Here is a 27997-nt window from a genome sequence, read left to right on the forward strand (position 1 = left end):
ATCCCTTTGCCCTTCATTTACCTGAGGTTGACCCACCGAGCTAATCCCAAATTTACAGTTCACTAGTGTTGTAGTTCTGGAGGTTGGTCTTGGTCTCCAGACCACTTTTTAAGGGTCTCGGTCCCGGGCTGGATGGACTGGGGATTTTTGATCCAGACCAGTGGAGACTCAGCCAACACTGTAATAACACCATAATAACACTGTAATAACACCATAATAACAGAAAAGAATCCAGCTGCTGCAGTTTTGCTCTCTGGTCTTGATGAGGTCCTGGTCTCGGTTGGTGCCGTCTTGACGACAACATGAGTGTTCACGATGGAAAAAAAAAAAAAATCATAAAAACAAAATAAGATGAAGGAAATGTTTATAAAGGCTACGACTATTGGACTTTATTATTAAAACAACAGGTCACTTTTAAAGACAAAGTAAAGACACAAGCGAACCCAGTTTAAAGCAGAACTGCTCTCATACACATACAACCAAACACTGGCAAAGAAAGAAATTTTGCTCACATTCAAAGGTGTCGTCATCGCTGCGGCAGCGACGTCCGATTTTGATTGCAAAAATATTCATTTATTGATACAGCAAAAAATCTGGTGGTTGCAACCAAGGCTTGCGTGTTTGATTGGTAGCTGAGAAATGTGATTGGGTCACGCCAGGCCTCCCCGGCCCGCGGCGGCTCCTCGGCCTGCGGCGGCTCCTCTTCCTCCTCTGGCGTACGCTCCTGAAAGACACAGCAGATCTTTCACAGCTGGATCTCAATGGCCCGGATACACTTCTGTACCATGTGTCTCCACTGCTGGCTGGATGCTACGCTTCAATAAATCGCTTCATCATCACATTTCCAGCGTCACTGCATTTTTTTCCAAGGGGTCAAAGGGCGGCGGCTGCGTTTGTTTCCGTGACAGTTTTTTTTCCCCCCGCAAATTAAAAAACGAGATTTATAAAATTTTTGACAAAGTTCAATTGTGATTAGCATGGTGCGTAGCACATAAGCTGTAATTCTCATAAAATGTGCCGTGATTTGCATCAAGCTGAAGAGCAAAGGCCGATATTTTACCGGAGAATTATTGCGATTCTAATGAAATGTTTGGAAACGTGGCTTTTTAATTTGCGATCAACCGTCATGGCACGGCAGCACCGTGGAGGGAGCGTCACCTCTGGGGATGAGCAGCGTCCTGGCCTCCCCCCTGGCTCCCCTGACTCCTCTCCTGCTGGTCAGGCTGCCCCGCTGAGGAACACTGCTGGTGTCTGGGGAACGACAGCAGGGAGGAGCAGCAGTGAGCACAGACAGCAGAGCAGCTCTGCAGAACACTGCACATGGATAGATGTCAAATAGATGTAGATGGGGAAACTACACTGTTGCGGCACTAAAGACAGTACAAGAAAATAAACTATACAGTAGTTACAAAAACACTCAAATCAACCCGTGTACAACAAACAAGCAGAGCAGATGTACAAAAGACAGTCAGACTGTGCAGAGGCAGCGATCAGCAAGGTTTTATCAACCATGAGTGCATTATTGCCATCGAGTGCAGGGAGAAATGTCCAGAATTCTCTCTGTCAGGGAAGAGTTTACATTTAATACTTCATCTTTTTCACCATCAGGTTAATATCAGGACATATTCTTCTGCTCTCCATGTTTGGCCTTCAAGAAGCAGGACAACTCACTGTCTGCGGTTTCATATCTTCTTTTTTTTAAGTCTTACGGTCACATTCAAAAAGGGACATATTGACACACTAGTTTTAAAATACCCCAGAGCACTCTGGGTAAATTACCAGGCTCCTGGCTGGTGGATGGCAGCGACGTGTCGTCACTCTGCTGTGCTGACGACTCCATGTCGGTTTGGCTCTCCAGAGAAGATTCAATGCCGGGGCTGGGAAAGCAGTTAGCAGTTAGCATAGCAACTTACTTTGAATGTGCACAAAAAGACTGAAGTTGAAGAGCAGAAAATGTTTGTCAATCTCTGGCCCGTGGGCCAAATTTGGCCCACAGTGTCATTATATTTGGCCTGCGTGGCCGATACAAAATCACTACTAGAGCTGCTGGCCTGCAGGTGTTACACAGCACATGGGACTGCTAAAACTACAAATCCCAGAATGCCCTGCTGGTGTTTTGGCACATCAATCAAGACAGGACGTTATTATAATGGATATTATTACAATGGCGTCATTGATTTATTGTTTGTATTTTATTTTTTAATTTATTATCAGCCTGTGGAAAAAGTTCACTATTGAAATTTAAATCAGAAGGCTGCAATTAAAAAAAAATGTTTTTTAAATTTGAAATTATTTTTTTTTTAGTGTGCAATATGAAGTTATTTATTGTGTCGTATTAATCTTTGCTTGTTCCATACTCGGGTTGAAGCAAACCTTGTGCATATAAAAAGGTTGACTGGTTTAGCTGGAGGAAGATTTTTATCAATAAACATCAACGCTGTCCTGCCACTAGTTTGACATTTTCAGCCCCAGTGTGTGTGTTGAGTTCGACACCCCTGATAATCAGATCCCTTCAAAACACGATGAACTTTATTGAGTTGACAATGAGCTGCTCACCCTTCTCCCTCTGCGTCCATGAACACCTCGTCGCCGTCGTCAGCCGAGGTCATGGTGGTGGAGGCCGAGACCATGGGCACCGACTGGGACGCCATGTTGTCGCCGCCGTCGGAGGGCAGTGACTCTGTGAAGACGCTCACTGGAGCACAGGGACAGGGAACAGTGAGGGGGTCTGAAACACCTGCACACGCCTGTGTGTGTGTGGTGTGTGGTCTCCAACCTGGTGCGGCCACCTGCAGAGGTGTGGTGGGGACGCTTCTTCCTCCTCCGTCTTCATCGTGAGCAGCGAGGAACAGAGGAGACTCGTACATCCCCAGACCTGCACACCCGGCACAGCAAAGAGTGACACTCAGCTAGCTACACAACTTCTCCAGCTAGCTACACAACTTCTCCAGCTAGCTACACAACCTCTCCAACTAGCTACACAACCTCTCCAACTAGCTACACAACCTCTCCAACTAGCTACACAACTGTTTTTGTTTTTTCCCCCCCTGGAGCCACTTAGTTGACTTGTGATGCTGCTACACAAGTGAACATTATTGTGCTGATGAATTATTGAACTGCCATTACCGTATTGTCTGGACTATAGAGCACACCTGTGTGTGTGTGTGTGTGTGTGTGTGTGTGTGTGTGTGTGTGTGTGTGTGTGTTTCAGAGACCTCCTTGCGACGCCAGCTGTCCCAGGTCAGAGTGAGATGCTGATGCTTGAGGCAGCAGGTCTTCTGGAGGCCCAAACCTGAACCTGGTGGACAGCCCGGCCACCTGCGGAGAACTGAGGAGACCACCACAGAGACAGTCATCACTCCTCCCCACTGACTAGAACGCACACATGGGCAAACTACGGCCCGGGGGCCATATTCGGCCCGATTAGATTTTTAACCCGGCCCGCCCGATTTGAAGAAATGATTTTAAGAGTCAGTGAGTCATAAAGTAGCATATAACAATATACACCTAGCAAGAGTTTGCTCCTAGTTAGCTGCCATCTTGCACCGCCATATTTCTACGGAAGCCTGTCGTGGACAATCCACCTGCCTGAAAGCACGTTTCTTATTTATGGTGACTACTAGCATCCTCAAAAAGACCAACGAAGAAGAAGGTGGATGAGGACCAGGAAGCACCAGGTAGTTCACCGGCAAGCTCGGGAGAGGGAGGGCGAGCAAAATAGTGCTGCAATCTGAAACGTCACCACTTGATGTCGCCGTTTCCTCTTAAAATCTCCAAATATTACACACTTGACCTTTAAGAGTCAATTTCAGAGGCAAATAACAAACTGAACTCTGGTTGATTTTGAAATGAACGTGGGTCACGTCATCACAAAGACGGCTTTGCACAGGTGTGTGTGTGAAGGTCTTACTGGATGGCTTCGGCAAAGCCGTCGGTGCGATGTGGGACCACCAGGGTGGGAGTGCTGGGCACCATTCTGTCGTCATCGTCAAAGAAGTGTTGCTGAAAACACACAAATCACACGTTTGCTTCACAAACACCAGGAACCGGAACAACAAGGCATCGTGTCTGTCGGTACTGGAGCTTGAAGTCAGAGTAATGATGCAGTAGCGCTGAAAGATTTTCCTTTTCTTTGCTGCATAATTCCATAAATCTTGCTCATACATTTGGTGTCTTCAGTGTCTATCTGCAGTGGAGGGAGTTGTAAAGATTTAAATAAAAAAAAAAATTAAAAAAAATTGCATGAGAAGGTGCTTCCAAAAAAGAAAAAAGCTATTACCTATTACCTGTGGACAGTGAGAATTAAAATGTCTCAGTTGGATAATTGTATACTAAATACTTGAATACTAAAATATTAATATGAAATAATCTTAATGGAAACAAAAGCTATTGCAAGGAGCTGTTTGCAATATTGGTCTAACACCCACAACTCCACACAATTAAAATTGTTAGAAACTTTAAAAAAAAAAAAAAGCTGAGTTTTAAAAAAAGAAAAAGTATGATGATGTGCAGATGAACAAAATGCTGTGAATAAAACTCAGTTCTTCAGAACACAAGTTATTCCTTAACACGTATCTTCCATCATCACCCTAGCATTTATTTCTATTAACCTTGGGCCTAAACTACGGAAGCCTATGGCTGCCACACTAAAAAAAAAACAAAAAAAAAAACAAGGCTCAGTCTCGCATTATAATGTGAAACGATCACGAAATAACATGATAATTTCACATTATAACGCAACATTAGTAACACACACACACACACCATCTCTTACCATGGTGCCGATTCCTGGTGTGAGCTGAGGCCCACGTCCCACCGACTGTCTGCGCAGCTGCGAGGACTGTCTCTGCTCCACACACACACACACACACACACACACACACACACACACACACACACACACACACACACACACACACACACACACACGATTAAACATCACCTTCCTGCATGTATGTGATGTTGGTCCAGCTGGAGAGGTCAGGCAGCAGCAGCAGCAGCAGCAGCAGCTCACCTGTGTGTGTGGGGGTCCCAGCTCTGCAGCAGGAGGCTGTATGTAGAGCCGAGGTGGGAGGGGGTGCGGGGGTCTCCGTGGGTGGGGGAGGCGGGGTGTGATGGAGGTGAGGGGGGAGGTGTAGGGGGAGAGCAGAGAGGAGGAGGAGGCGGCGGCGGAGGAGGAGGAGGAGACGGGGATGGGGGCCAGGTGGGCGGAGTCTCTGCTGGGGTCGGCCTCCGAGGTGGCCCCTCCCTCACCTGCGAGGAGAAAGGGGGAGGTGTCATGTGTCATGTGAGGTTGGCGGCCACGGCGCGGACCAATCAGAGGCCAGGACAGCTGCTCACCGGTGTGTGATGACTCGGTGGGGCGCTGGGAGTCGGAGGAGGCGCAGCCCACGTTCTCCTCGCTGCTCTCTGGAGGCTCCTCCTCCTCCTCCTCCTGCTGCTCCTCCTCCTCCTCCTCTTCCTCCTCGTCCCCGTCGTCTTCAGCGCCTCTGCTCTCCTCGTTGCTGTCCTCCTCGCCGCCCCTCATGCCGCTGTCGCCTGCCTCGTCCTCGTCCTCGTCTTCATCGTCCTTCTCTCCCTCGTTGTACTGAAGCAAAGGCAGAAACCCAGGTGACTTTACAGCGGATTCTAACATGTGCCAGAGAATATGTCTTTCAAACCCCACAGTGCTCAGCTCTTTATTGACACGACTCTACAAACACTATAAACAATGATGAAATACAGCGACTTTATGACTTGCTCGCAGTGTTATTATATTTGGCCCACGAGGTCCATAAATCACTGCTAGAGCTGCTGGCCTGCCAGTATTATACAGCACATGGGGCCGCTAGTACTACATATCCCACAATGCTCTGCTGGTGTTTTGGCGCACCAATCAGGACGCAGGACGCTCACTGAAGGATATTATGATGACTTCATTGATTTATTGATCATTTGATATCGGCCCGTGGAAAAAGGTTACTGTTGAAATTTAAATCAGAGGGTGGATAATAAAAAAAAAAAAGAGGCATGTAATTTGTATTTACTTTTTATATATATATCTTTTAATATATACGTTTTTTTCAAGTTTAAAATAAGTTTTTTTAAATTTGAAATTTGATTTTGAAAGTCTGAAATTTTTGCCCCACTGTGTGTTTGGCGGGCCGGATTAAAAAGGCTTCCGGGCCGCATATGGCCCCCTGATGCCTGCTTTACACCAAACAACAACGACGTTCTGCTGAAAGATGTCTGACAAACACAACTGCACCTCCTCCTCGTCCTCCTCCTCTTCTTCCTCTTCTTCTTCTTCCTCATCCTCATCGCCGTCGTCCTGCTGCATCTCCTCCCTCTCTTTGCTCTCCCGGCTGTCGCTGTCCGTCTCGATCACGATGACGTCCTGAACCACCACTTTGGTTTTGGCGGCGCCCAGGGAGGTCACCTGATCGGAGGGGACCGACTGCGACACGCCGTCCTCGGCTTCCTCCTCGTCCTCGGCCAACATGGGGAAACACTCCTCTGGAAGCTCCTGCACGCCAAGCACACACACCCATCATGAGGAGAAATATCCTACAGACCCTGGGCATCCTACATCTCCACAGTACGGAAGAAGATTAGGGCCACAAAATGAAAAAAAAAATAAAATAAAAATACGATTTTCAAATTTCCAATTCGAGAATAAGCTTGACGTGAAAAAGACGAAATTTTGTGAATAAAATCAAAATTTTGCAATTAATGTCAACGTGACGCAAGTCAAAATGTGGAGAATAAAGTGGAACGGCTCTGTGTGCGACTGTGGCTTAACATGGTGGGATTCACCTGTTCACAGCAGGTAACTGTTAACTGTGGCTGACTGGGTTCATCCACCATCCATGTCATTGATCTCAAAATTTCCACTTTGTTTGCGTCGACTTTATCCATGAAATTTTGTCTTTTTTTTATCATTGACTGTATTTACAAAATTTCATCTTTTTTTACGTCGACTTTATACATGAAATGATGTCTTTTTTACAGCAATTTTTTTTCACAAACTCTAGACATTATTCACGAAATTTCAACTTAAAACTCGAAATTAAAACTTCAACAAAAAAATCTCCTTCCTGTAATATTTCTTTCTCTTCTTGTGGCCCTGATCCTCTTTCATACCACAGACATGCATCTTGTGAGTTGGAAATAAAATAAATTGGCCAACAAATTGCAGTAGTTACTCCTGTGTGTCAAAGGTTCTTGTTTCATTTGTGTGAACACTTGTTTCCTTCAGCGTCACCAAACAAAACATCAGTTTATTACCTCGGCCCACTGATTGTATTGAATTTCTTTGACCAGTAACTGACCTGACTGTCATCTGGGGAATCTTGTTGGACCTCCTCGTCTCTCAGCTCCCCTTCCAGATCATCCACGCCTTCCATCTGAAAACAGAGTTGCTTTGTGGTCACAACTGTCATCATTCTTGGACTCTCAAAAATGTATCATTCATTTGTTCACTCAGTCATTTTCACTGGGGAAATTGACCAGGTAGAATTAAAGTGACAGCAGGAGCAAGAGCCAATTACACATGGAGTTAAATTACCAAATCATTCTTCATGAAGGATTATCACGCCACATTCAGTGTTTTTCTTTACCTGCAAGGCTATTGTTGGTTTGAGTCGAAGTTTTTTAGTTGTTGGAGGAGTGTGAGAGCTCTCTGGTCGGTTCTCCTCCTCTTCTTCCTCTTCCTCTCTGCTTCGCTTTGAGCCTATTTGCATCACAAGCAAACACAAAAACACTCAGCATAAATAAAATTGAGAAGATGGTTAACAAAACAAAAACCTCCTTCCTGCAAGCAACTTGTTTTAAACGGTTGCATGAAATTGCATCGTTCTTTAAGACATCTGAAAGAGAAAACTACTGCCAGACGGTACCAACACCAGTCTGGGTTATTTGTGTACAATCAAGAATCGGAATCGAAAGGAATCGGGAGACACCCAAAGATTCACACCCTAATCTGTGATGTTGAGTGCCGCTCACCTGGTCCAGTCACAGACGAGGACGTGGACGGCCGCTCCGCCTCCATACTGGGGACGGCTTCCTGGTTGGCCGCCTGCTGCTGGGTGGGCTGGACGAAGGCTGTGGCCTGGGTGACGGTGGGCTGAGAGACGGAGGTGGGCGTGGTGCTCGCAGGCGTGGAGCTGGTGGAGTGCACCGACGCCCCTGCGCTCAGCAGCGCTGCGGAGAGAAACAGGAGGCTTAAAACGCAGATCCAACTCCACCATCGGAACCAAACGCCAGGAAAATGTTTTCCTCTTTCTTCTCGTCTTGGCTCTCAATAACGAATGACGATTCTTAGATTAATTATAATAATAATTCATTAATAACTGATCTGCGATTGTACACATACATATATACACATACACATATATATCTATATCTACATATATATCTATGTATGTATATATGTATCTATGTATGTATGTATGTATATATGTATATATGTATATGTATGTATATATGTATATATGTATCTATGTATGTATATATGTATATATGTATCTATGTATGTATATATGTGTATATATATATATACACACACACACACACACACACACACACACACACACACACACACACACATAGATATAGATATATAGATATAGACATATCTATATCTATGTATATAGATATATATTTGTATATATATCTATATACATAGATATAGATATATATGTATGTAGGAATCGTCATAAATTGCAGTTTTGCAACGCAGCCCTGACAACTGAATTGTCAGGTATCTGGTGGTTCCCACCCCTGGCTCTCACCCTCTTGGCTGTCAGTCTGTGTGGTCGGCATGACGGTGGCGGTGGGAGTGGGAATGGAGACGGGCGCCGGCGTGACCATGGGCCGGATGCTGGCCCGAGGAGTCGCTTTGCTGCCGGCCGAAGGGCTCGGCTTGCTGCTGGGGGACGGAGTGCTCGGCGTGGGCCGGATGTTGGCAGTCGGAGGTTCAGATAGGCTGGAGCTGACGAGGAGAACACAAGGAAGAAAAAGAAAGAGTTGAAGCTCACTGTAGTCTCGTACTTGTACACGTCTGCTTGTGTGAATTAAGGTACCTGCCCCTCTCCTGAGCAGGGCTCTTGAGGGACTTCTGTCTCTGGTCTGAAGCTCTCGTCTGATCGCCAACCTGGGAACAGGTGTGCATTTTTATCATTATTAGATACATGTCACACTTTAACAGGCATCACTCAAAAAATAACCTGGGAAGGGGGAGAATTTTAAACAAGTTTTTGTCCATTTGTTGTATTAAAAAATAAAACTTATTTAAGCAGCTCAAGGTAACTTTTCAACCATAAAATTCTGATTCCAAACTCAGTAAAGCGGTAGATAAAGGATTAATAGGATCAATGGTGCCGCCTCGGCAGTGAGAAGGGGGGGTGTGTGCTGGCTGTAACTGCACTGCAGAACTTTCAAACGTGACCCTACACGCCGGACCAACCACTATACGGCAACGTCAGACGTTTATTTAGAGGCAGTCTTACATCCTACTATTACAAATACATAAGATTGTAAAGTGACGGAATGGAACCCAATAAGTCCCCTCGATGACAGACCAAGTAACAAAAGTGTTGAACGTTTGCTACGAAGTTGTTGTCGTAGCAAACTCGTAGCAAGCTCAAGTGACCTAGCGCTGCTTTAAGTAACTTAACTACATTGAATCTGGTACTTTTGTATATGAACCTCCAATAATCACGCAAAAAATACATTTGATGACACACAGGGACTGATTAAGTGAAAAACACTTTGTTGGATCTAAAACACAAGCCAAGTGTCAGTAGCTGGGTTTCCATGACATCCTTCGCAAAATAAAAGCGATGTTTCAAAAATTTTTTAACAAGGTCCAATTTGCGTTTGCAGGTGTTTCCATTGAGTCATTGAGTGGTGTGAAGCACACACACAAGCCGTAATTCTGGTCAAACCTGGTACCGCCAGACCCCACTGTGAGGAGGACGTAGGTAGAAAACAATGTGCGCTCTCACTGGCAGCTACTGAGAGCGGCAGCGTGGAGTGGTGTGTTGTGGGCTCTTTACCTTCACTCCACTCTGATCCTGTGCTTCCTCTCTGGGCTCCGAGTGAGCTTGGCTGCCTCTCAGCTCTCGCAGCTCCCTGTCCTGCCGGAGCAGTCGGCCCTCGAACTGAGACTTGAGGGCGCTCATCCTCACCTCCAGCTCCTCCTTCACCTGCTTGAGTTCTTCCACCTCCTGGCGAAGCTTCTCTTTGGAACCTGCAGGTCACAAAGAACAAAGTGACACCAAAATGATATTTATACTGTTTACAAATATGCTTTTGTGTGTGCGTGGCATATTTCAGAACGTACTGTTGAGCTGGCCGATTCTCGTCTTTGCCCCCATGAAGACCTTCTTGGTTTTTTCTTCTTTTTCATTTATTTGCTGCTTGAGCTGTTCTTCTCTATTCCTCCCTTCAGACAGCTGTATTCAGAAAAAAAAAAAAAAAAAAAAGTGTTTCAATTTTCAGCTCAAATGATGTTCGTTTTACACATTAATCATTAATGTTTTACACATAAAATCATTAATGTTGTAACTTTGGAAACAAAGGAGGCAAACACCTCTTGTCTGAGTTTGGTGAGTTCTTCCTGTACTGCCTGAGAAGAATCTCCAGCAGCCCTCACATCCATGGCCTGGTCCGACTGGGAGCTGTGGCTGCTCTGTGAGGCTTGCAGCGCCTCCTTGGCCTTGGTAGTTTCAGTCAGCTGCTCCTGCAGACTTTTGATTTCTGCCTCACGATCACCCACGGCCTGAGGTTTTAGTTGTTAGGGAAAGGTGAAAGCAAGAAATGAGGAAAAGGGAAACAAAACTGTTGGAAGAGTCGTTCTGGATGAAAGGCTAAAAAGTTTACCGTTCGTAAGCCGTCCACACTGCCTTGAAGCTCGGTCACCTGTTTGAAAAATACAGATTTTAAAATTGCAATTCATGAAAAAAATACATTCAGATTGGATTTGAATCACTCTCTCTACTGTACTATAAAGGAGCAGGTGCCCACCTTGCTCTCTGCCTGGCTGAGAGCAGTCTTGAGGCTGCTGACTTCCTGGCTGTGGCTTTGATGGGTCTGCTGAAGCTCTTTCTGATTGGTCAGGTTCTGCTGGAGGGACTCTTTAGCCTGCTGGAGCTCCCTCTGGAGCTGCTGGATCTGGTTCTGACGGCCTTGAGCCAGAGACTTTAACTGGTGTCCAACATGGGAAAAAAAGGGTGTTGGTTTGGAATAGGGATGCAAATTATTGATTAATTCATTAGTTGTTAGTTGATTGACCTCATCGATCGATTAACGATTAATTGATAAGCGGCGATTTTTCCCGAGAACCTAAATTTCACAATGAAAGATGTGTAAGGAAGACATTATTTAACCATTAAATAATGTTGAAGGTCCAATGGGTCCATTTTTACAGTAGAGGACAGCAAAAACAGCCTCAACTTTTATCCTCTGACTTTAAGTTGACTTCTAATGGGTCACATTTCAACTTTTTTTTTTTTTTTTCTCGAAAAAAGTTGTTTAAAAGTTACTTGTTCTACGTATACAGGTACACACCACGGCATTTAACAAATTTTTTTTTTTTAAATTGCGACTAATTAATCAATTAATCGCAAATCGACTAATTGTTACCATGCCTAGTTTGGAACACTGAATTATTATTAGCAGTCAGAACAATCAATATTAATTAATCACAGACTCTGCAATCATTGATATATATACAGTGAATGTGTTCCATAAAGCACCTCTATCATGTCAACAACACAACATCCCAGAACATCATGCAGTTGTGCACTCTGACCTGCTGGCTGTGAGTCTTTGCCTGCTGGAGCTCTTTCTGACTCTGGGTCAGCTGGTTCTGACTCTGCTGTAGTTGAGTCTGGGTCTGGCTCAGCTGACACTGCGTCTACAGAGACAAAGACGTCAATGTGATTTCCCCATTCAATATTCTTGTACTCTCTCTCTCTCTCTCTATGCTGCCTGCACGTAGCTCTAATCTTTGTAAGATGGTTCTGGTTCTGTGCTACCTGGGTTTGGACTTCTTGAAGCTTCTCTTTATTTTGCTGGCTTTCCTTCTGGGCCTCCTCCAGCTCGTGTTCAAACTTTTGGGCCTGGTCCAAAAGGAAAAAAAAAAAACCCATCATGGCTCAAGGCCCAACAGCCATGTTGGGATGCAACAACTGGTGGATCTGGTGGCAACCAACTCACAGTCTTCTGTCCTTCCTCCTTCAGCTTGTTGAGCTCCTCCTTGGTCTTGCTGAGCTCCTCCTGGGCTTTGGTCAGTTCCTGCTGCACGTCCTGGCTTGGAGCAGCCTCACTTCCTGCTTTGGCGGCCTTTTCCTCAACCAGCTGGAAGAGAACACAAACCGTGCGTTCCCACGTGATTAAACCTTCGCCGCTTGGTCGACTACATCGTGACGTGATTTCCACAGCTGCAAAACCAACCTTGTCGTGCTGGACTTTGAGCTCCTCATACTGGCTCTTGTAGCGTCGTCCGATCTTCTTCACCTGGGTGATGGTCTTGTTCTTCTCCTGCATCTCAGAGTTGCTGCTCTCCACGTCTTTCTTGAGCTTGTCTCTCTCTGACGTCAAACGTGCCAAGGAGTCTCTGAATCCTTGCAGCTGGTTCTGGGCAGAATTACTGCTGGCGTTGGATCTGTGGAGCACATCAAAGAGCTCGGTTACTCTCAACAGAGACGCATTTTCCAATCTGCCCGTAAGATTTGCAAATTTAAACTGATTTATTGTAGCAGTTAGGAACCAATGACGAGGCATACAGAAGAACTGTGCGGCAACATGTCCTGTGTTTTCTTATTATTCAATGTAATTTATGATCAAAGCAAATCAGGTGTATATTGTGTGCACGGCTTTCCTACCGAGCCACTTCAGTCTTGAGTTTGGCCAGTTCTTCAGTCAGCTGATTGATTCGTTTCTGCTGAGCTTCCTTCTCTGCAGCCATCTTCTGCTTCTCCTCCACGTCACCGTCCTTCTGCTGGCTTATCAGTTGCTGCAAAGGAAGGACCAGTCGAAAAGTCAGATACGCTTGCAGAAGAATATTAAGGGGGGGGAAAAAATAAATTGAAGCCAATTTGGAGGAAGGCTGGAACAGCACAAAATGCAGAAAAAGTGGGCTGTACATAGTGGTAGTCACATATTGATATATGTGTGTTTGTATATATATATATATATATATATGTATATATATATATGCATCCATCCTATTCACACTCCATGCACATTGCACCATAGTGATTTTTATACTATTGTATTTAAATACAGCTGAGCACATTTGGTTAAATGATATCTACATTCCGTGCATGTGCAACGACCTTACAGTTGAAATTAACAGGAATCATTTTTGATTTAGTAGGTCGCACTGAGTCTTGTCCAGCACACACACACACACACACACACACACACACACACACACACACACACACACACACACACACACACACACACACACACACACACACACACACACACACACCTGTGTTTTAGCCTTCCAGCGTTTGACGTCATCCTCCAGTATCCTCTTGTCAGCTTGCAGTGAACCATTTTTCTCCGACAGCACAGACAGCGAGTGATGCAGAGGACTGATGTCCGACTGAAGCTTCGCCACCTGTCGGACAAAGAGGCAGAGAGGGTCAGGATGGGTAGAGCAACAACAGCTTTTAAATGAGATCAAGTCAGGGTAGAAATTTAGCATATCCTCACTGGCATGTAGCCTTTAGCATCGAGTACAGAATCTATTTGATAAGCACGTCCGTAGCATGGAAGAAATATGAATGTAGAAAACTGCTGTTTGTTTTAAGAGGAATGAGTGAACCAAGAAAACACATTTTCTGTTCATGTCGTCTGGTTAAGCTGCAAAATAATAATTCTGACATCTGAGGGGGAAAAGGACAGATTCAGAGTAAAACAATTTTCTTTACCCGAGTTGAACTCAGGCGAAATTCAGGGGAAAAAAACCTGAAACTAAAGGGCCTTGCAGTGGCTCCAATCATACTGACAAAAAACTGTTGTAATAACAGGGAGAAACAGAATGGGTGCATGCACGAGACTCACTCTGGCCTGAGCCTGCTTCAACTCCTGTTCCAGCTTCTCTCGGTCCATCTTCAGCATCTTGTTGGTTTCCTGGAGAGCACTGAAAGTCTCCATCTTCTTCAGCTGCTCCTGCTGCTGGGCGAGAGTCTTTGTTGTAGCCTGAGGCAAGGAGAGAAGGAAAACACTTTGAAAATAGATAATATTAAAATGAATGCTTTCTCTTGTGACAGCTTTTTCATCCTTTTTTTAAGCTTTTGTCAACTTACCATTGACATGACAAATAAAGAAAGTTGTTTGGAAAGTTCTTTCAAACCTTTAAACCAAAGTCTCAGTACTGGCACAATGAAATAACCATTGGAAAAATCAGACATCATGAAAATCAGCTGAGGAAATGTGGAATTGCTTTCATTCCCTTCATGTTGAACATCTTGTCAGTCACTTTTGTGAGACGGGTAAAGTTTAACTGTCGTAAACCTGAAGCTCTTCCTCACCTGCATTCTCTCCCTCTCAGCGTTCAGAGCTTCCTGCAGCTCCACCAGCTCTCGGTTCTGATGCTCCGTCCGCTGTTTATGGCGGAGAGCCTCCTCCTCAGACGCCTCGCACCGAGTCATGGCAATTTCCTTCTCACGCCGCACAAACCTTGAAACGCACGAGACAAAACACCCAATTAGAAAACTTCAACACACCAAGGTTCTTTTTTTTTTTTTTCCCCTTACCTCAATATTTCCAGAATCTGTTCAGTAGTCTTTCCTTCCTCGCTGAAGGACACATCCAGTTGCTGCTGCTGCTGTTGTTCCTCACGATTCCTGGAGGCCATTTCATCCATTTGCTGGTGCAGAAGAGAATTCTGCTTCTCCAATTCTGCACAGCGACGTGTAATATTGGCCAGATCCTCCTGAGAGAGAGTAAGACGGTTGGGGATGATCAGAATCACAACGCTGTCCCAAATCAAAGTTCCAAAGTGGGCAAGAAAGTTCTCAACAGTATCAGCCGTGAATACAGCAGAGTTTGTGGGACTTTGGAGGCCTTCGTCGCGGCGTGAGGCCTAAAACTCGGCCGCCTCCACAAGAGGAACAAATGAGTTTTCGTTCTGTCGCCATAAAACGTTCTTGCTGAGCAGGGGGAATGTTTTTGTATTCGTAGGTGGCGCTCTAGAGCCCAGTGGGTTCATTATTTATGTTTTTTTTAAATGCTTCAGTAGTCTGGACCTGTGCGGCAAAATTGGTAAGTATTGCATCGTGTTTAGTGGGTCAACTGTGTGCTGGAAGGAGGCGAATGAATCATACTTGTAAGAAAATGATGCACATTAAGCACTTCCTGTTTGTTTAATGTGAAGTGGCATTTGATGGGTCACACACACAGACACGAACACACACACATATATATCATGATAAATCGCGATTCTTGATTTATCGCGATTCATTGAATCGTTGCCCTCTGAATCGTTCTTGAATTGAATGGTCAGGTGCTTTGCGATTCCCACCCCTACTGTCTACCCCCAAGAGTCAGTGTCTCTGGATGCAAGCAGGCAATTGGTTTTGCTTTTAGTTTGAGTTTTCAGGTTTGCTCAGGGGGTCAAACGAAGGAAAACTGTAATCCAAAACATTCCAATTCCAAGAGAGATCTTCGCCCTAGCAAAGACCTGCTCTGTTCCAGAGCACACAGATTTGTGTAAATGGACACATTTGGTTTTTTGCTCTCTGCATCTCCGAGCTGGCTGTCCTACCTTCAGGTGTTTTTCCAAAGTGCTCCAGGCTGCGGTTTTCTCCTGGAGGAGGGAGCAAGTCTTGTTGACCTTATCCTCCAACTCCCTCTTCTGTGCACCTTCCAGCCCAACTTTCTTTTTCAGCTCCTGCAGAGCCTCGACATCAGCAGCATGGAGCATCAGCTCCCGTTCGTACTTGGCCTGGGCCTCTGCAGCCAGCTTGGTCTGAAGGGTCGGAGCAAATTGCACAAAGACACCTTCAAGACCTGCATGCAGTGTAACATTAACATTTGCAATGTAATCTTTTACTATTAAGGCATTTATACTTGCTAGGATATCAGGCTGGTCTACACAAAGATATCATTCAATTTTAATGCTAGACTTAGACTTAAGTTAACTTTAGACTAAATTTTGGGTCAGGCTGTACCAAAGACTGACAATTGTCTGCAAAATGTCCACACAAAGATACAGTTTCCAATGTGTGTGTATGTGTGTGTAAATAAACCTGTAGCAAGCTGTCCTGGATGGCCTTCTGCTCCAGTGTAACAGCGGAAGTTGCTCTCTCTAGCGCCTCCTGCTGTTCAGTCTGGCTGGCCTTTAGACTACGCTGCAGCTCACACACCTGGACACAACAAAGGGAATCGTTCAACATTTGCTTGTTCAAGCTGTGGTCTGGAAAAGGCTCACAGGTCTCAATCAGAATAGCAACTTTCATCGGGCTCATTGATGACAAAAATAACCCTCTCACACAGTCACACACACTTACTTGTTTTTCCACGTCGTTCATGGCTTTCCTCCTCTGTTCCTGATCCTGCTGCTTGGCCTTTTCCACCTCTAGTATCCGGTTCTCCAGCTGCTTCTGAACCTCCTCGGACTCCTTCAGACGCAGCTCCAGAGGAGAGCGAGACTAAAGAATGGATTCATGGATTGAGTTATTTCATTGGGTAATGGGCATGAGCCATACAATAAGTAATATGGCTAAATAATATTAATGATAGTGACGCTGGATCTTGGTCAAATACAGTCATCGTTGTCTTTAAGGTCATTCCATTTTAACAAAATTCCATTTTGAAAAAATTCCATTTTGAAAAAAAAGCAACTGGGAAAAGTTCTTAGAAATATTAATGTGACCAGAATATTTTTCCCACTGGCTCTTCCTGCAGGCGACTTAACCAAGACCATGCAACCACAAAGAGATGCACCTCCTTCTCTTTCTTCAAGCTGTCTTCCAGGGTCAGGACCACTGCCCTGTACTGCTCCACACTAGCGTTGGCATTCTTCAGCTGCTCTGCCTGCTCGCCGTTTTGCTCCTCCGCAGAACGAAGGAGACCTTTGACCTCCACAAGCTCCTGCTCCAGCTGGCTGGACTGCTGGGGGGCAGTTAGCACTGGAGAGCGGCCTGCAGGAGTTCAGACGGTGCGATAAGCGATTTTAAAAACAGAAAATATGTCATCATCAACAAGACAAACGCATTAAAAACATTTTGTTTAGGCACTATGACGGCAGTGACTACCTCTCAGCGGCGCTCTGAGACTCGCAGCTCTGGTTACGGGGGTGCTCAAGGTTGACTCAGAGGATGAGGCCGAGGCCAACTGAGCCTTCAGTGCTGCCAACTGCTGTTCAGATGTACGCAACAGTTCCCTGGTCTTCTGCTGCAAGGTATTCTGGGTCTCCAGCTGTTTCTTGGCTTCTAGTAACTGACCCTGGTCAACGACGCAGAGGGCAAACACGACAGAAGCTCGTTTAAAGGTCACCTGAGGAGGTGCGGAGATGAGTTTGAAACAGAGAGGCTCCACTCACATCCATGGAGCGGCCCAGGGCGTGTCTCTGCGCTACTTCCTGGTCCAGCCTCGTCTTCAGCGACGCTGCCTCTGCCTCCAGATGCTCGATTTTGTTGTTTAGCTGCTGCCGCGTGTCAGCCTCTGTACGCTCCATGGTTAACTAGGCCATGATTGGAGAGAAAGGAGAAACGATATTAGGTTGTAGTGCTGGTTGTACTGAACGTCTACATGGAAGCATAAACACCAAAAAGAGCACATTAATGCAACATCACTGCAATGTGGGCCATTCTCTGGAGCTGCGTTTCCATGACAGCTTGTTGCAAAATAAAAGCGATTTTGCTAAAATATCGACAAAGTGCAATTGTGATTTGCAGGCGTTTCCATTGAATGGTGTGAAGCACAAAAGCCGTAATTCTGGTCAAATCTCGTCCAATGAGACCCCAGTGTGAGGAGGATGGCGGGACAAAACATTTTGCCATCACAATCTGAATTTTCATGGTGTTTCAGAATGGTGGTGATGTTTTTCTCTTTGATGACTTGTAAAAATATATATTTCCATCAGCAGTTTCTATTATGGCCATATTTAGGTTTGGAGCAATTCTAGGTTTGCTTTATGGTGTAATTCAAGCTTGTGTCATCAATGATTTGGTGCTGCATGAATAAAAGTTGATGTCTTGATTGGCTCCATTCTTTTTAATGTTCATAAACTAAGAGAAAACAGCACAATGGAAGCACTATTGTGCGATATGGTACCTGTATCGACTTGATGTTGGTGAGCAGCAGATTTTGGTTCCGCTGCTCCGCCAGCATGGCCTCTTTCTCTCGGCTGAGTCGACTCTCTGCTTGCCTCAGCATGTCTCTCTCTTTGGTCAGGTTTTCTACACGCACCTGCAGGCATATTAAAGGACATTGACACAAATATTTTTATTCCAAAACACAAAAGACATTTTTAGTTTAGTAATAAATCGCCCCAAAGACGACAACACGGTCCTAATTTTGAATCAAACATCTGGATGTGTGTCATCAACAGCAAGTAAGTGAAAAGTGCATTCAAAAAATAATATTATCTTAATTTTTCTCTCTTCCTGTGGCCCTAATCCTCTTCCGTAGGTTATGAGATTACAGTAGAGAGTCAAAGAAACTTTTAAAATACATCTGGCCAAAACTGCAGTAAATCAAGCCACTGTAAACCAAACTACACTGCCAGTCCAAAGTTTGGACATCCTATAATTTTAAAGTCTTTTCTTTCATTCTAATGACATTACAGTTCCTCAGTGAAGCCATCAAAACTACGTATGAACACACATGGAATTATGTAAGAAACAATAAAAGTGTCAAATAACTAATTTTATATTTACACTCATAAACACATTTTAAATTTCCAAACTTTTGACTGCTGGTGTCACTGCACCTCCTCTTCCTCACCTCCTCCAGCGCTAGTTTCTCATTGGCCTGCCGCAGGTCTTGGCTCATGGTGTGGATGACGTGCTCGTGCCGCTGGATCATCACAGCCATTTTCTGGTTCCGGTCCTGCAGTGCGGAAACCTCCCGGCGGTAGGCTGACACACTCTCCTGGTGCATCTCGTACCTGCCACACAAACAAACACATAATGCTGCTATTGCTGCTGCTGCTGCTGCTGCTGCTGCATAGGAAGGAATAAATTCTACTCTGACGAAGGCTGAGCTGAGCGCGGGAGGAGCGTCGGACCGAACGAACCTCTTGCTGCTGAACTCCAGCTGGGACGTGAGCTTGGCGTGGCTGGAGCGGAGTTCAGTCAGCTGCTTCTGCAACCTGTCGTTGGTCTCGTTCAGCATCTTGTCGTTCTCGGCTTTCTCCTTCTTGTACAGAGTGAAGGCGTCGTTCAGCTGGAGACACAGACACACGCAGCAGAACAGGGATGTAACCGAAGAGCTCTTTATTTCCCCCCAGTGTTTTACAACACAGCCAATGTGGGTCAGTCAATGCACCTGTTTCAAGGCTGCCTTTGCCTGGGAGCTCTGCGCCGACTCGGCCGCTGCGGCTCTCTGGGAAGTAGCGCGAGTCGCTGGGACAACGGGCCTGACGTTTGCTTGCGAGGAGGAATCTGGACCTGTAAGCACGTAGGTGTGAACTGCAGCTGATCGCACCGCTGGAAACTCAACGTTCCCACTGCAGGACAGTTAATAACCATCAGGTACCTGGCGGAGGCAGGCTGAAGCCGGTGCTCTGCGTCAGCAGGGCCTTGTACATGTCCCTCTGCCGGGCACTGGAGTCGGCCAGCTGCTTCTGCTGGTTCCTCTGCTCCCTGAGCTGCTCCACCTCCTTCTGGAGCTTGGCCAGACTGGCCTCCAACTCTAACACACTGGGGACAATACAGAGAGGAGGAGGAGGAGGAGTGAGGTGGAGAAAAAGGAAAAAACTAGGAATAAAGGGGGCCGGGTGTCACTCTGGGTGTCACCAACAGAGAGTTAAACACCAGCAGCTGGATTCTTTTCTGTTAGTATCGTGTTATTACACTGTTGGCTGAGTCTTGACTGGCCTGGATCAACAATCCCCAGTCTGTCCAGTCCGAGACCGAGACCAGACCCAGTAAAAATGCCTCAGAGTCCAATACCCTTGCAAAGTGGTCTGGGGACCAAGACCAACCTCCAGGACTACAACACTAGTTTGAGGGTCGTGTCAGACCTCAGCCTTTTGGCCAACATGATAAGTTCTGAATCAATTCAAATCATATTTGCTTTAAGCTCCTTTTAGCTTCACAATGCATGACTGTAAAGTAAGCCAAGCACACAGGACCGCAGGGCTTTCCCAGTGCCATTAGTGCCTCAAGCATGCTGGCCAGGTTTTCAACAAAACGCCAACAGCAACAACAAAATGAGCTCTGGGTTAAAGGTGCAGTGTGTAAAATTTGGCCTGATTCATGATTTTTAGATTGTAAAAGTTTCACATACTGCCCATTAATATATTAATAAAAGTCTGTACTCGCAGTGCAATACAAGTAATCTGGTTTTCTTGCCCTTAGAACGGTTCTGATATCCAGGTATCCAGGTTTGTACTTGCAGGCCACTGTAGTTCACTGGCAAGCTCAGGAGGGGGACAGAATAGCGCTGCTATCCAAGATGTAACCACTTGATGTCGCTGTTCCTTCTTAAAAAGCTCCAAATATTACACACTGAACCCTTAACTTTGCACATCAGGGAGGTGAAAAACACCTTGTCGACAAGTTTGTTGGTGAACGCGCTGTCCAGACGGTAAAATGAAAGGTGGCCTAAAACTTCTGTCAGACTGGTTACCGTGCTGTTGTGACTTGGCTCTGCTGCTTGTCCTTCTCCTCCTCCAGGTCCCTCACTCTTGCCAGCAGGCTCTGGTTCTGCCTCTGCAGATCCTCCACGCTGCGGAAGGACAGCTGACTGGCTGGGCTGCTGACCTCTGAGGTGCTGGAGATGTTGGAGGAGCTTCCATCGTCCTTGGTCACCTTGTGACCTCGGGCTTCCTCCAGCTCCAGCAAGAGGGTACATAACTGAAGACAAAGGGGTAAAAAAAAACAGCATGAGAGCACTGCATCATCATCATCAGACCTTTCTGTTGTGGAATTCTTCTTTCGTTCCGTTTCTTTATAACTGCTGATATTCAGTGACTGCATCTTTATTGTCGTTTCATGTTCAATTGTTTCCTGTTCTTCAATGTCAAGCGCTTTGAGTTTACTCATAATTGTGCTCTATAGATAGAATTGACAGTGACATTAATAAAGTGATGGTACATCCATATACAGAAAATTAGAATATCCTGAAAAGGTTGCTGTATTTCTGCAATTCAACTTAAAAGGTGAATTTGTCATATTGTATAAAGGAATAATATGCAAATCAATATATTTCAAGTTTTTATGTCTTTGGATTTTGCTGATCAGGTCTTACAGCTTCAAAAAACCCTCAAATTCAAAAACTCAGAATATTAGAATATTACATAAAGTCAAATCTTTATGAAAATCTTAATCAGCAAAGTTACAACAAGGAACTGCTTGAGATATCAATTTGTGTGTCATGGCTTAATAGAATTGGCTCGTTTCATCTTTTATGTTAAATTGCCAAAATAAAACAACTTTTCCTTGATATTCTCAGTACCTGTAAGTGGATTAAACACCTTTCATCAAACTTTTCCTGTGAGGAAATTTCCAAGGAGTTCTAAGAAAAAAACCAGAGGACAGCAGAGCTTTGTGTTGTGTGCACCTGTGAAGATGTGTCCTCAAGCTGTCTCTCCATCTTGGCCTTGTCTTTCTGCAAACTCTCGCAGTGCTGCTTGACCTCTTCTTTGTCTTTTTGCAAACTGTAGATCTCCTGACGGCAGAAGGAAACACAACCACACAATGAGCCTGGCAGGAAATAACATTGAGAATTGTTAAATATTGACTTTGACAGTCGGAAATGTATGGTGGGAGGTCTCCAGACCGTTCGCGCTTGCTCCAGCTTGTTACACAGGGAGGTCATGGACCTCTGCATGCTCTCGTACTCCTCCCTCTGACGCTTCAGCACGGGCGCCTTGGACTCCACCTCCTGGACTATTTCGTCCAACACCCGGCTCACACGTTTGGTCTCCTGCTGCTCCAGCTGAAGCCGTGTCTGGCACTCCACGTACGCGTTGTACAGCTACACATGGCAAGACGGGGGGGGGAAGATTCACGAGGAGGAATTGGGCTCATGGTCTTTGCAAAAGGTAGCATTAACGCTGCTGTCCAGTTGAATGTCAATATTGACTGAGGAATGAGTCAAACCAGTCAGCGCCAACTGGACTCACGTCAAAGAACTTCATGCCGGGCTTGACAATGGCAGCGATTGCGGCGGCTGACGGACACATGGACTCCAGCTGCTCTTCGCTCAGGGACGGCCCACCTGCGGAGAGACACAGGTGTTAATAAGGGTGTCTGAATCGTGCGAAAACGGCATCGAGTCCGAGTGAAGATGTTGGTAAATGTGTTATTTACAGCAGTGTTTTCCAGCAGCCTTGACGGTGGCGTTCTCCACTTCTTTTTCCATCTTCTTGATTTTCTCTCGAAGTTCCGCTTCAAGACGATTCTTTGCCTCCTCTCCCTCCGACACCTTCGCCTCCAGAGCTTTGTTGGCTACGCGGGTTCAAAATGACCATCGTTATCAGACTGTATGATCAAGTACTGTATTATGTAGACTGAACGTTGAAGATGGAAAGTTTTAAAGCTTCTAAAAGTGTACACGAGCAGTCAAAAGGTTTGGACACCCTATGAACTTAATGTCTTTTCTTTCATTCCAATGACTGTTGACAAGATGACTTTCCCTCCGACTCATGCCAAATGGCTGGAAGACTGGAAAAAATAAGATATTCATTGCGGCAATCAAACAAGAAGCTTCAGGAGATGTGGGGCCTCCCTCTTGCAAGCATGCAAGACTCTGTAAAGACTTTCTGTAAGCCTTGACTACAGCTCAGCTAGCTGTCTAGCTAGTCTTTTTATCTGTCATTTTTGTTTCAACAGTGATTTGATCTTTTCTAACACTAGTAATTCAGCAGTGACATGGGAGGGATTATTTTGTACATTTGGAATTTTTTTCCTTCTTCAATTTTTTTCTTTGTTTACTTGTTTTGTTTGTTCCTTTGCGTGTGCTCTTTTACATGTGATTTGTACATTTGCACACACCAGGACTAATACCAACATCCATTCTGTGCTTCTGCAATATTGTACGACAATGTATATTTGTTATACTGAAACACTGACATCGCAGCTTCTCACTGGATTAGAGATGTTAACAATTAATCGATTATGGTTTAATTGTCGGTTGAGAATCGATTAAATTCAATTAGTCATAATGAATGAAACATTTTTTACACAGGTAGTTAATATCACTACGACAGTGGAGTGGCAGGAAAGAGCAATTCGCCAGTAGATACTGTGATGGTCACAATATTCCTAGAACAAGTTACTTTTTAACAACTTTTTTTTTTTAAAGTTGAAATGTGGCCCATTAGAAGTCAACTAAAAGTTATTATAGTAAATGAAAGTAAATTTAGTTACTGAACGTGTTTTTCTTTGCTGCATAATTCCATATATCTCGCTCATACATTTGATCTCTTTAGGATCTATCTGCAGTGTAGAACATTGACTAAAAAAAAAAACCCACTGCATGAGAAGGTGTCCAAACTTTTTTTTTTTTTTTTGTCCAAACTTCTGACTGCGAGTGTCTGCACCAAGTGCGAGAGAAGCGTGGTACCTTCCCCCGTGTCTTTCACCAGCTTGCTGAGCTCCTCCACGGCCCTGCTCAGCTCTTGCTTTTTCCTCTCCAAGTCCGTTGCAGAAACCTGCGGGGAAGTGTTGTTGTGCTTGAGATTACAGTGAGACAGGAACGGCAACGCTGCCACACTGCCACAATAAAGATGGACTTTATTGATTTGGGATCAATAAAGTCCATCAGGTGTCAGGTGTCGTGTCCTACCTTATACAGTGACGACAGCTTGACGTGAGCGTTGAGCTCATTGCGGTATTTCTCCTCCATTGAACTTTGTGCGTCTCTCGCCTGCAGACACACAAAAAAGTCAAAATTCACCCATGCTTTTCCCAGTTGGTGAGCAGATTTCACAGACTACGTACACACTGAAGGATCTTTCCAGAACAAAATTACCTGTTTCAGTTTATTGTTGAGGTCTTCAGCCCTTTTATTCTGACTTTCAGTGGATTCCCTGAGCGAAGCCAGCTGACCTTCCAAGCTGGCCACCTGTTGGTGAGGTCAGTTATTACAGCTGCACGCACTTCAACCACACTGCTGTTTTCAGTCTGACGACCGGTGGGGGCTTTCCGATGACTCGCGCAGTTTTAGAACAATGAGAGAAATATGGATCAACCTGTCGACCAGCAGGTTGATCTTATAATTGAGTAAAGTGTTTCAACCACACAGACAATCCTGCCATTGAAACAAGGCTGAAGTTCTATCCTGCAGCTTCTGTTCACATGCAGGAAATAGGATTTAAAAGTGGCACCACTATGTGAGGCGATCACAACATGAATGAATGAATGACGATTATTCAGTCCAATTCTAGCTCTGCAACTAATTAGTGTTGACTTTTTTTTGTCTGTTTAAAATATACTGTACGTGAAACATTTCATTTATCTTTCTTCTTTCTATGAAAGAGGATCAGGGCCACAAGAAGAGAAAAAAATATTAAACGGAGGAGATTTTTTATTTAAGTTTCCATTTCAAGTTTTGAGTCAAAATTTCGTGAATTAAGTCAAAATTTAGTGAACAAAATAATTTTCCAGCAGGATGTCACCTGCTCTGTGCTCGTCTTCAGGCTGCTGTTGAGCTGCAGGATCTCCTCGCCTTTCACTCTGCTGGTGTTCAACAGTTCTTCAGTTTTGCTCTTCAGTTCTCCAGTTAGCCACTCAATCTTCTTCTCCAGCAGTTCCTTCTCCTGCACCATGCGATTCTCCCGGTGCTGCAGTGGGAAAATATACAATATAATCTTAAAGTGTGCACATGCAAAAGTGATACCTAATGAAAGTGTAGTATACATTTAGTGGATGGTTAGGATTTCTTTTTTTGTAAGAAGAAATTCTACAAAAAACAACAATAATCGCTGCATACAGCAAACAAAGGCAAAACAAACAGAATATAAAATGAAGAAAATGAATGTGTATTTTCAGGATTTTAAAAACTGGACAGAGATTCTAAACTGTTGGTGTTCACAAAACAAACTATGGTTTATTGAACTGAAACAAACGGCTTTCACTGAACTGTGAAGCTCACCTGAACAGACGCCTCAGATGACTGGATATTATCAAGCTTAAACTGCAACTCCATCTTGACTTTGCTGGTTTCCGCCAGCTTCTCATTCAGACGCTTCACATCCTCTGCACAGACAGAAATCTCACAAAAATCAAAAGGTGTCATAGAAATAAAAGCTGTTGCAAACTTCAGACGGCATCCTTGTGAGATCTGTGCTGCATAAATTAAAGAGAAATAAATTCAGGATTTCAAAGTGAAACACGGCTTGCCCAGTTATAATTACACACAATATGAAAGCATGGTTTCTCTCCGGTTCTGTAGAGTTTGAGTCACAAAGAGCCGACCTGTGAGGTTCTCCACTTCCTGTGTCCTCTTCTCCAACAGCCTGGCCAACTCTCTCTTCTCCGCTTCAATCTCATACTTGGCCTTAGTTTGCTGCAGTTACACACAATTACACACAACTTCAACAATATTATGATGAATATGTTGATTTCATCAATCTCACATTAAAAAAAAAAGTGTACTGTTGCATAAAGATTTTTTTTTATAGAAATGTGTGGAAAACAACACTTTTACAATCCAAGCAAATGTTGCCCGAAACTGACGGAAACAACGCATTGTTTCTCGTAATCCATTGGATTTATCAGTTACAAAATAATCACGTAAGTAGTGGAAAAATTAGAATTAAAATGAAAAACATTTACAGCCTTAACAGTCGAGTCCTCTTTGGGACTATTTTAACTTCACCTGTTGTGGTGGTTTGTCTTCAGGACTTTCTCCCTCAATTCCCTTCACAGTGTTGAGCTCTTCAGCTGCACAGACACACAATGACACACAGTTGACACTCAGGACAAGACACGAGAACCGCAACACACTAACCAGTCACTTTTTGGTGACCCTTGCATCTACATAAGTATGGACTATTTGCACGCAACTGGACTGTCAATATTTCACATGCACTAGGCAACTACTGCACTTTGGTGTTTTTTTTTTTATTTCATTTATTTATGATTATTGTTATCAGTACTGATGCCAGTGGTGATGGGGATGCTCCAAATAAATTCCATTGTTAACTTTGTTCAACAATGACAATAAATAACTTGAACTTGTTGAACAAGTCTGCAGCTAAACTAAATGGATTTACACTGTGCTCACTCGGTCAGACTGGACGTCTTAACCTGGATATTGTGACAGATTCAGCAAGTTCTGAGGGTTCACACATTGCTGGATTTTCTTGACCAGTTCTGCAAGTAACTATGTCACATTTTGTGAGCAACTACACATGGTTAAATAGCAAGCGACAAAAGCTCATGTTGTTGATGAATATAATCAGCAGCCTTATCTTGAAGGTAATCACAAAGAAAGCCCTAGTGAGTGCAGGGAGTTAAGAAACTGGGTATTTGAATCAGTCAATTGCATAAATTAAGTCTATTCAATGAAAACTCACATTTGAAAGAAACCTTCTTTTTTTTTGTAGAAGATAAAACCGAGACAACACAAAAGGCGTTAATAACTCACTTAATTTCTTATTTTCCTCCTTCAGTGCCTGCAGGTCTTTGGTGGCAGACACAATCTGCTCCTGACTCTCCGCCAGTCTCTTGTCAATGTCAAAGTATTGCTGTTCTGTAGCCAAAGACAAGAGAAGGAAAGGAGTTCGTCAAGCAACCTAGACAACACACAGGCAAGAGGAACCAATGTGCAGACGTTTTCTATGACAAATGGTTTCTGCTTGGATGGATTTTATTCTGAGGTTACAATTTCAAATTTGGAAAGGGTTCCCTGGTGGATATTTACAGAAACTGCAATGTCAATAGTCATGAAGATGAAAGAGAAGACATTGAATTCATAGGGTGTCCAAACTTTGGACTGGTAGAGTATTTCAGCGTTAAAAAAAAAAAAAAAAAATAGCCACCAATAACAGTAAATTTGCTTAGCTTTATATTTAACTTCCAAGTATCAATTCAATGTACTTTATTGTATAAAAACAAAGCAAGGGAGAAAACATGGCTCTCTTCAGCCCAATTTGAGCGCAAATGTGAGGCCAAAGCTAAGCCAAGCTTAGCCAAGAGTGACCACCACTGTTCACTGTGCAAAGCTTCAAGCTAACACAATCACATAGCAGAATTCAGCTATGTCGGCATATTATTATTATTATTTATTTATTTATTTTTAATTATTGCTGCCATTCTTGTATGCAATTTTCTGTTTGCTATCAGGTACCTACCACTGTCTGCTTTGAAGCGCTCATGCTGCGTTTTGAGCGCTTCGTTAGCATTCTGCAGCTCCGTTATAAACTTGTCAAGCTTGTTCTGGACGCCTTTTGGCAGTTTGTTCAACTCCGCCCGCTCCAGAACCTGGAGCAGGACGACCGCCATCTCCTCCTAACACGCGAAAACAAAAGGAAAATTCAAACGAACCACAAATACTTGTCAAACTATTTTGTATCACAGAGCAGCAAGACCGCCGCTAGTTCAGCGACATGGAGGCGTCAAGTTACATGACTCAGGGAGAATTTCCGCCTTAACCCTTCAAAATAAAAACTAGCTCGCCCCACGCCTGTCCTTAAATGACTTCTGGATCCTGCAGTTATTTGTGAGAGTATTTTAAACAGCAGTTTTCTGAGACAACACAACATCCCATATGTAAGAAACATATAGTATATGACCGTAAATGAATAAACTGCTCCTCACAAAGAGGTGATTTTGACTGTCGAGGTAACGTACAATTGTTTAGCTCCATACAGGTAAGG

General features: G+C 44.3%; 1 protein-coding gene across 2 annotated transcripts; it reads right to left on the reverse strand.

The window, feature by feature from the left end:
* Positions 1–363: 363 nt before the first annotated feature.
* On the reverse strand, positions 364–27751 carry LOC142891638 (nucleoprotein TPR-like). Of its 2 annotated transcripts, none has more exons than XM_076031317.1 (55): positions 27473–27751; positions 26767–26871; positions 25996–26060; positions 25593–25683; positions 25270–25373; positions 24794–24958; positions 24148–24240; positions 23962–24042; positions 23740–23827; positions 22485–22622; positions 22298–22392; positions 21952–22149; positions 21733–21840; positions 20800–21026; positions 19705–19868; positions 19495–19616; positions 19244–19392; positions 18952–19114; positions 18280–18414; positions 17546–17686; positions 17259–17448; positions 16948–17144; positions 16512–16652; positions 16251–16367; positions 15767–15970; positions 14757–14935; positions 14532–14679; positions 14062–14199; positions 13484–13615; positions 12870–13000; positions 12439–12649; positions 12202–12342; positions 12021–12104; positions 11795–11899; positions 11008–11187; positions 10864–10902; positions 10574–10762; positions 10325–10436; positions 10038–10231; positions 9063–9133; positions 8772–8971; positions 7984–8181; positions 7599–7711; positions 7311–7385; positions 6248–6505; positions 5341–5587; positions 5015–5253; positions 4775–4846; positions 3911–4002; positions 3216–3328; positions 2777–2875; positions 2557–2695; positions 1780–1877; positions 1159–1251; positions 364–724 (listed from the first exon to the last, which is right to left on the reverse strand). In XM_076031317.1, the coding sequence occupies exons 1-55, from the start codon at positions 27621–27623 to the stop codon at positions 651–653; spliced, it is 7596 nt and encodes a 2531-aa protein (XP_075887432.1). In that variant the 5' UTR covers positions 27624–27751; the 3' UTR covers positions 364–650. The 2 variants fall into 2 exon arrangements, with proteins under 2 accessions (XP_075887432.1, XP_075887431.1); XM_076031316.1 differs by having other exon boundaries at positions 4775–4849.
* Positions 27752–27997: the final 246 nt, after the last annotated feature.

This window comes from Nelusetta ayraudi, unplaced genomic scaffold (assembly GCF_046127955.1).
Source record: "Nelusetta ayraudi isolate G7.1 ecotype Tasmania unplaced genomic scaffold, CSIRO-AGI_Nayr_v1 ptg000033l, whole genome shotgun sequence".
NCBI lineage: Eukaryota > Metazoa > Chordata > Actinopteri > Tetraodontiformes > Monacanthidae > Nelusetta > Nelusetta ayraudi.

Bases quoted from the DNA above. Each gene is read 5' to 3' on its own strand.
- LOC142891638 (XM_076031316.1), bottom strand. From the start codon at position 27,623: ATGGCGGTCGTCCTGCTCCAGGTTCTGGAGCGGGCGGAGTTGAACAAA. The intron at 22,393-22,484 runs GTAAATAACACA...GTCTCTCCGCAG, and splicing joins GGCTGCTGGAAAACACTGCT to GTGGGCCGTCCCTGAGCGAA. The intron at 9,134-10,037 runs GTAAAGAGCCCA...ACCTGTTCCCAG, and splicing joins AGGATCAGAGTGGAGTGAAG to GTTGGCGATCAGACGAGAGC.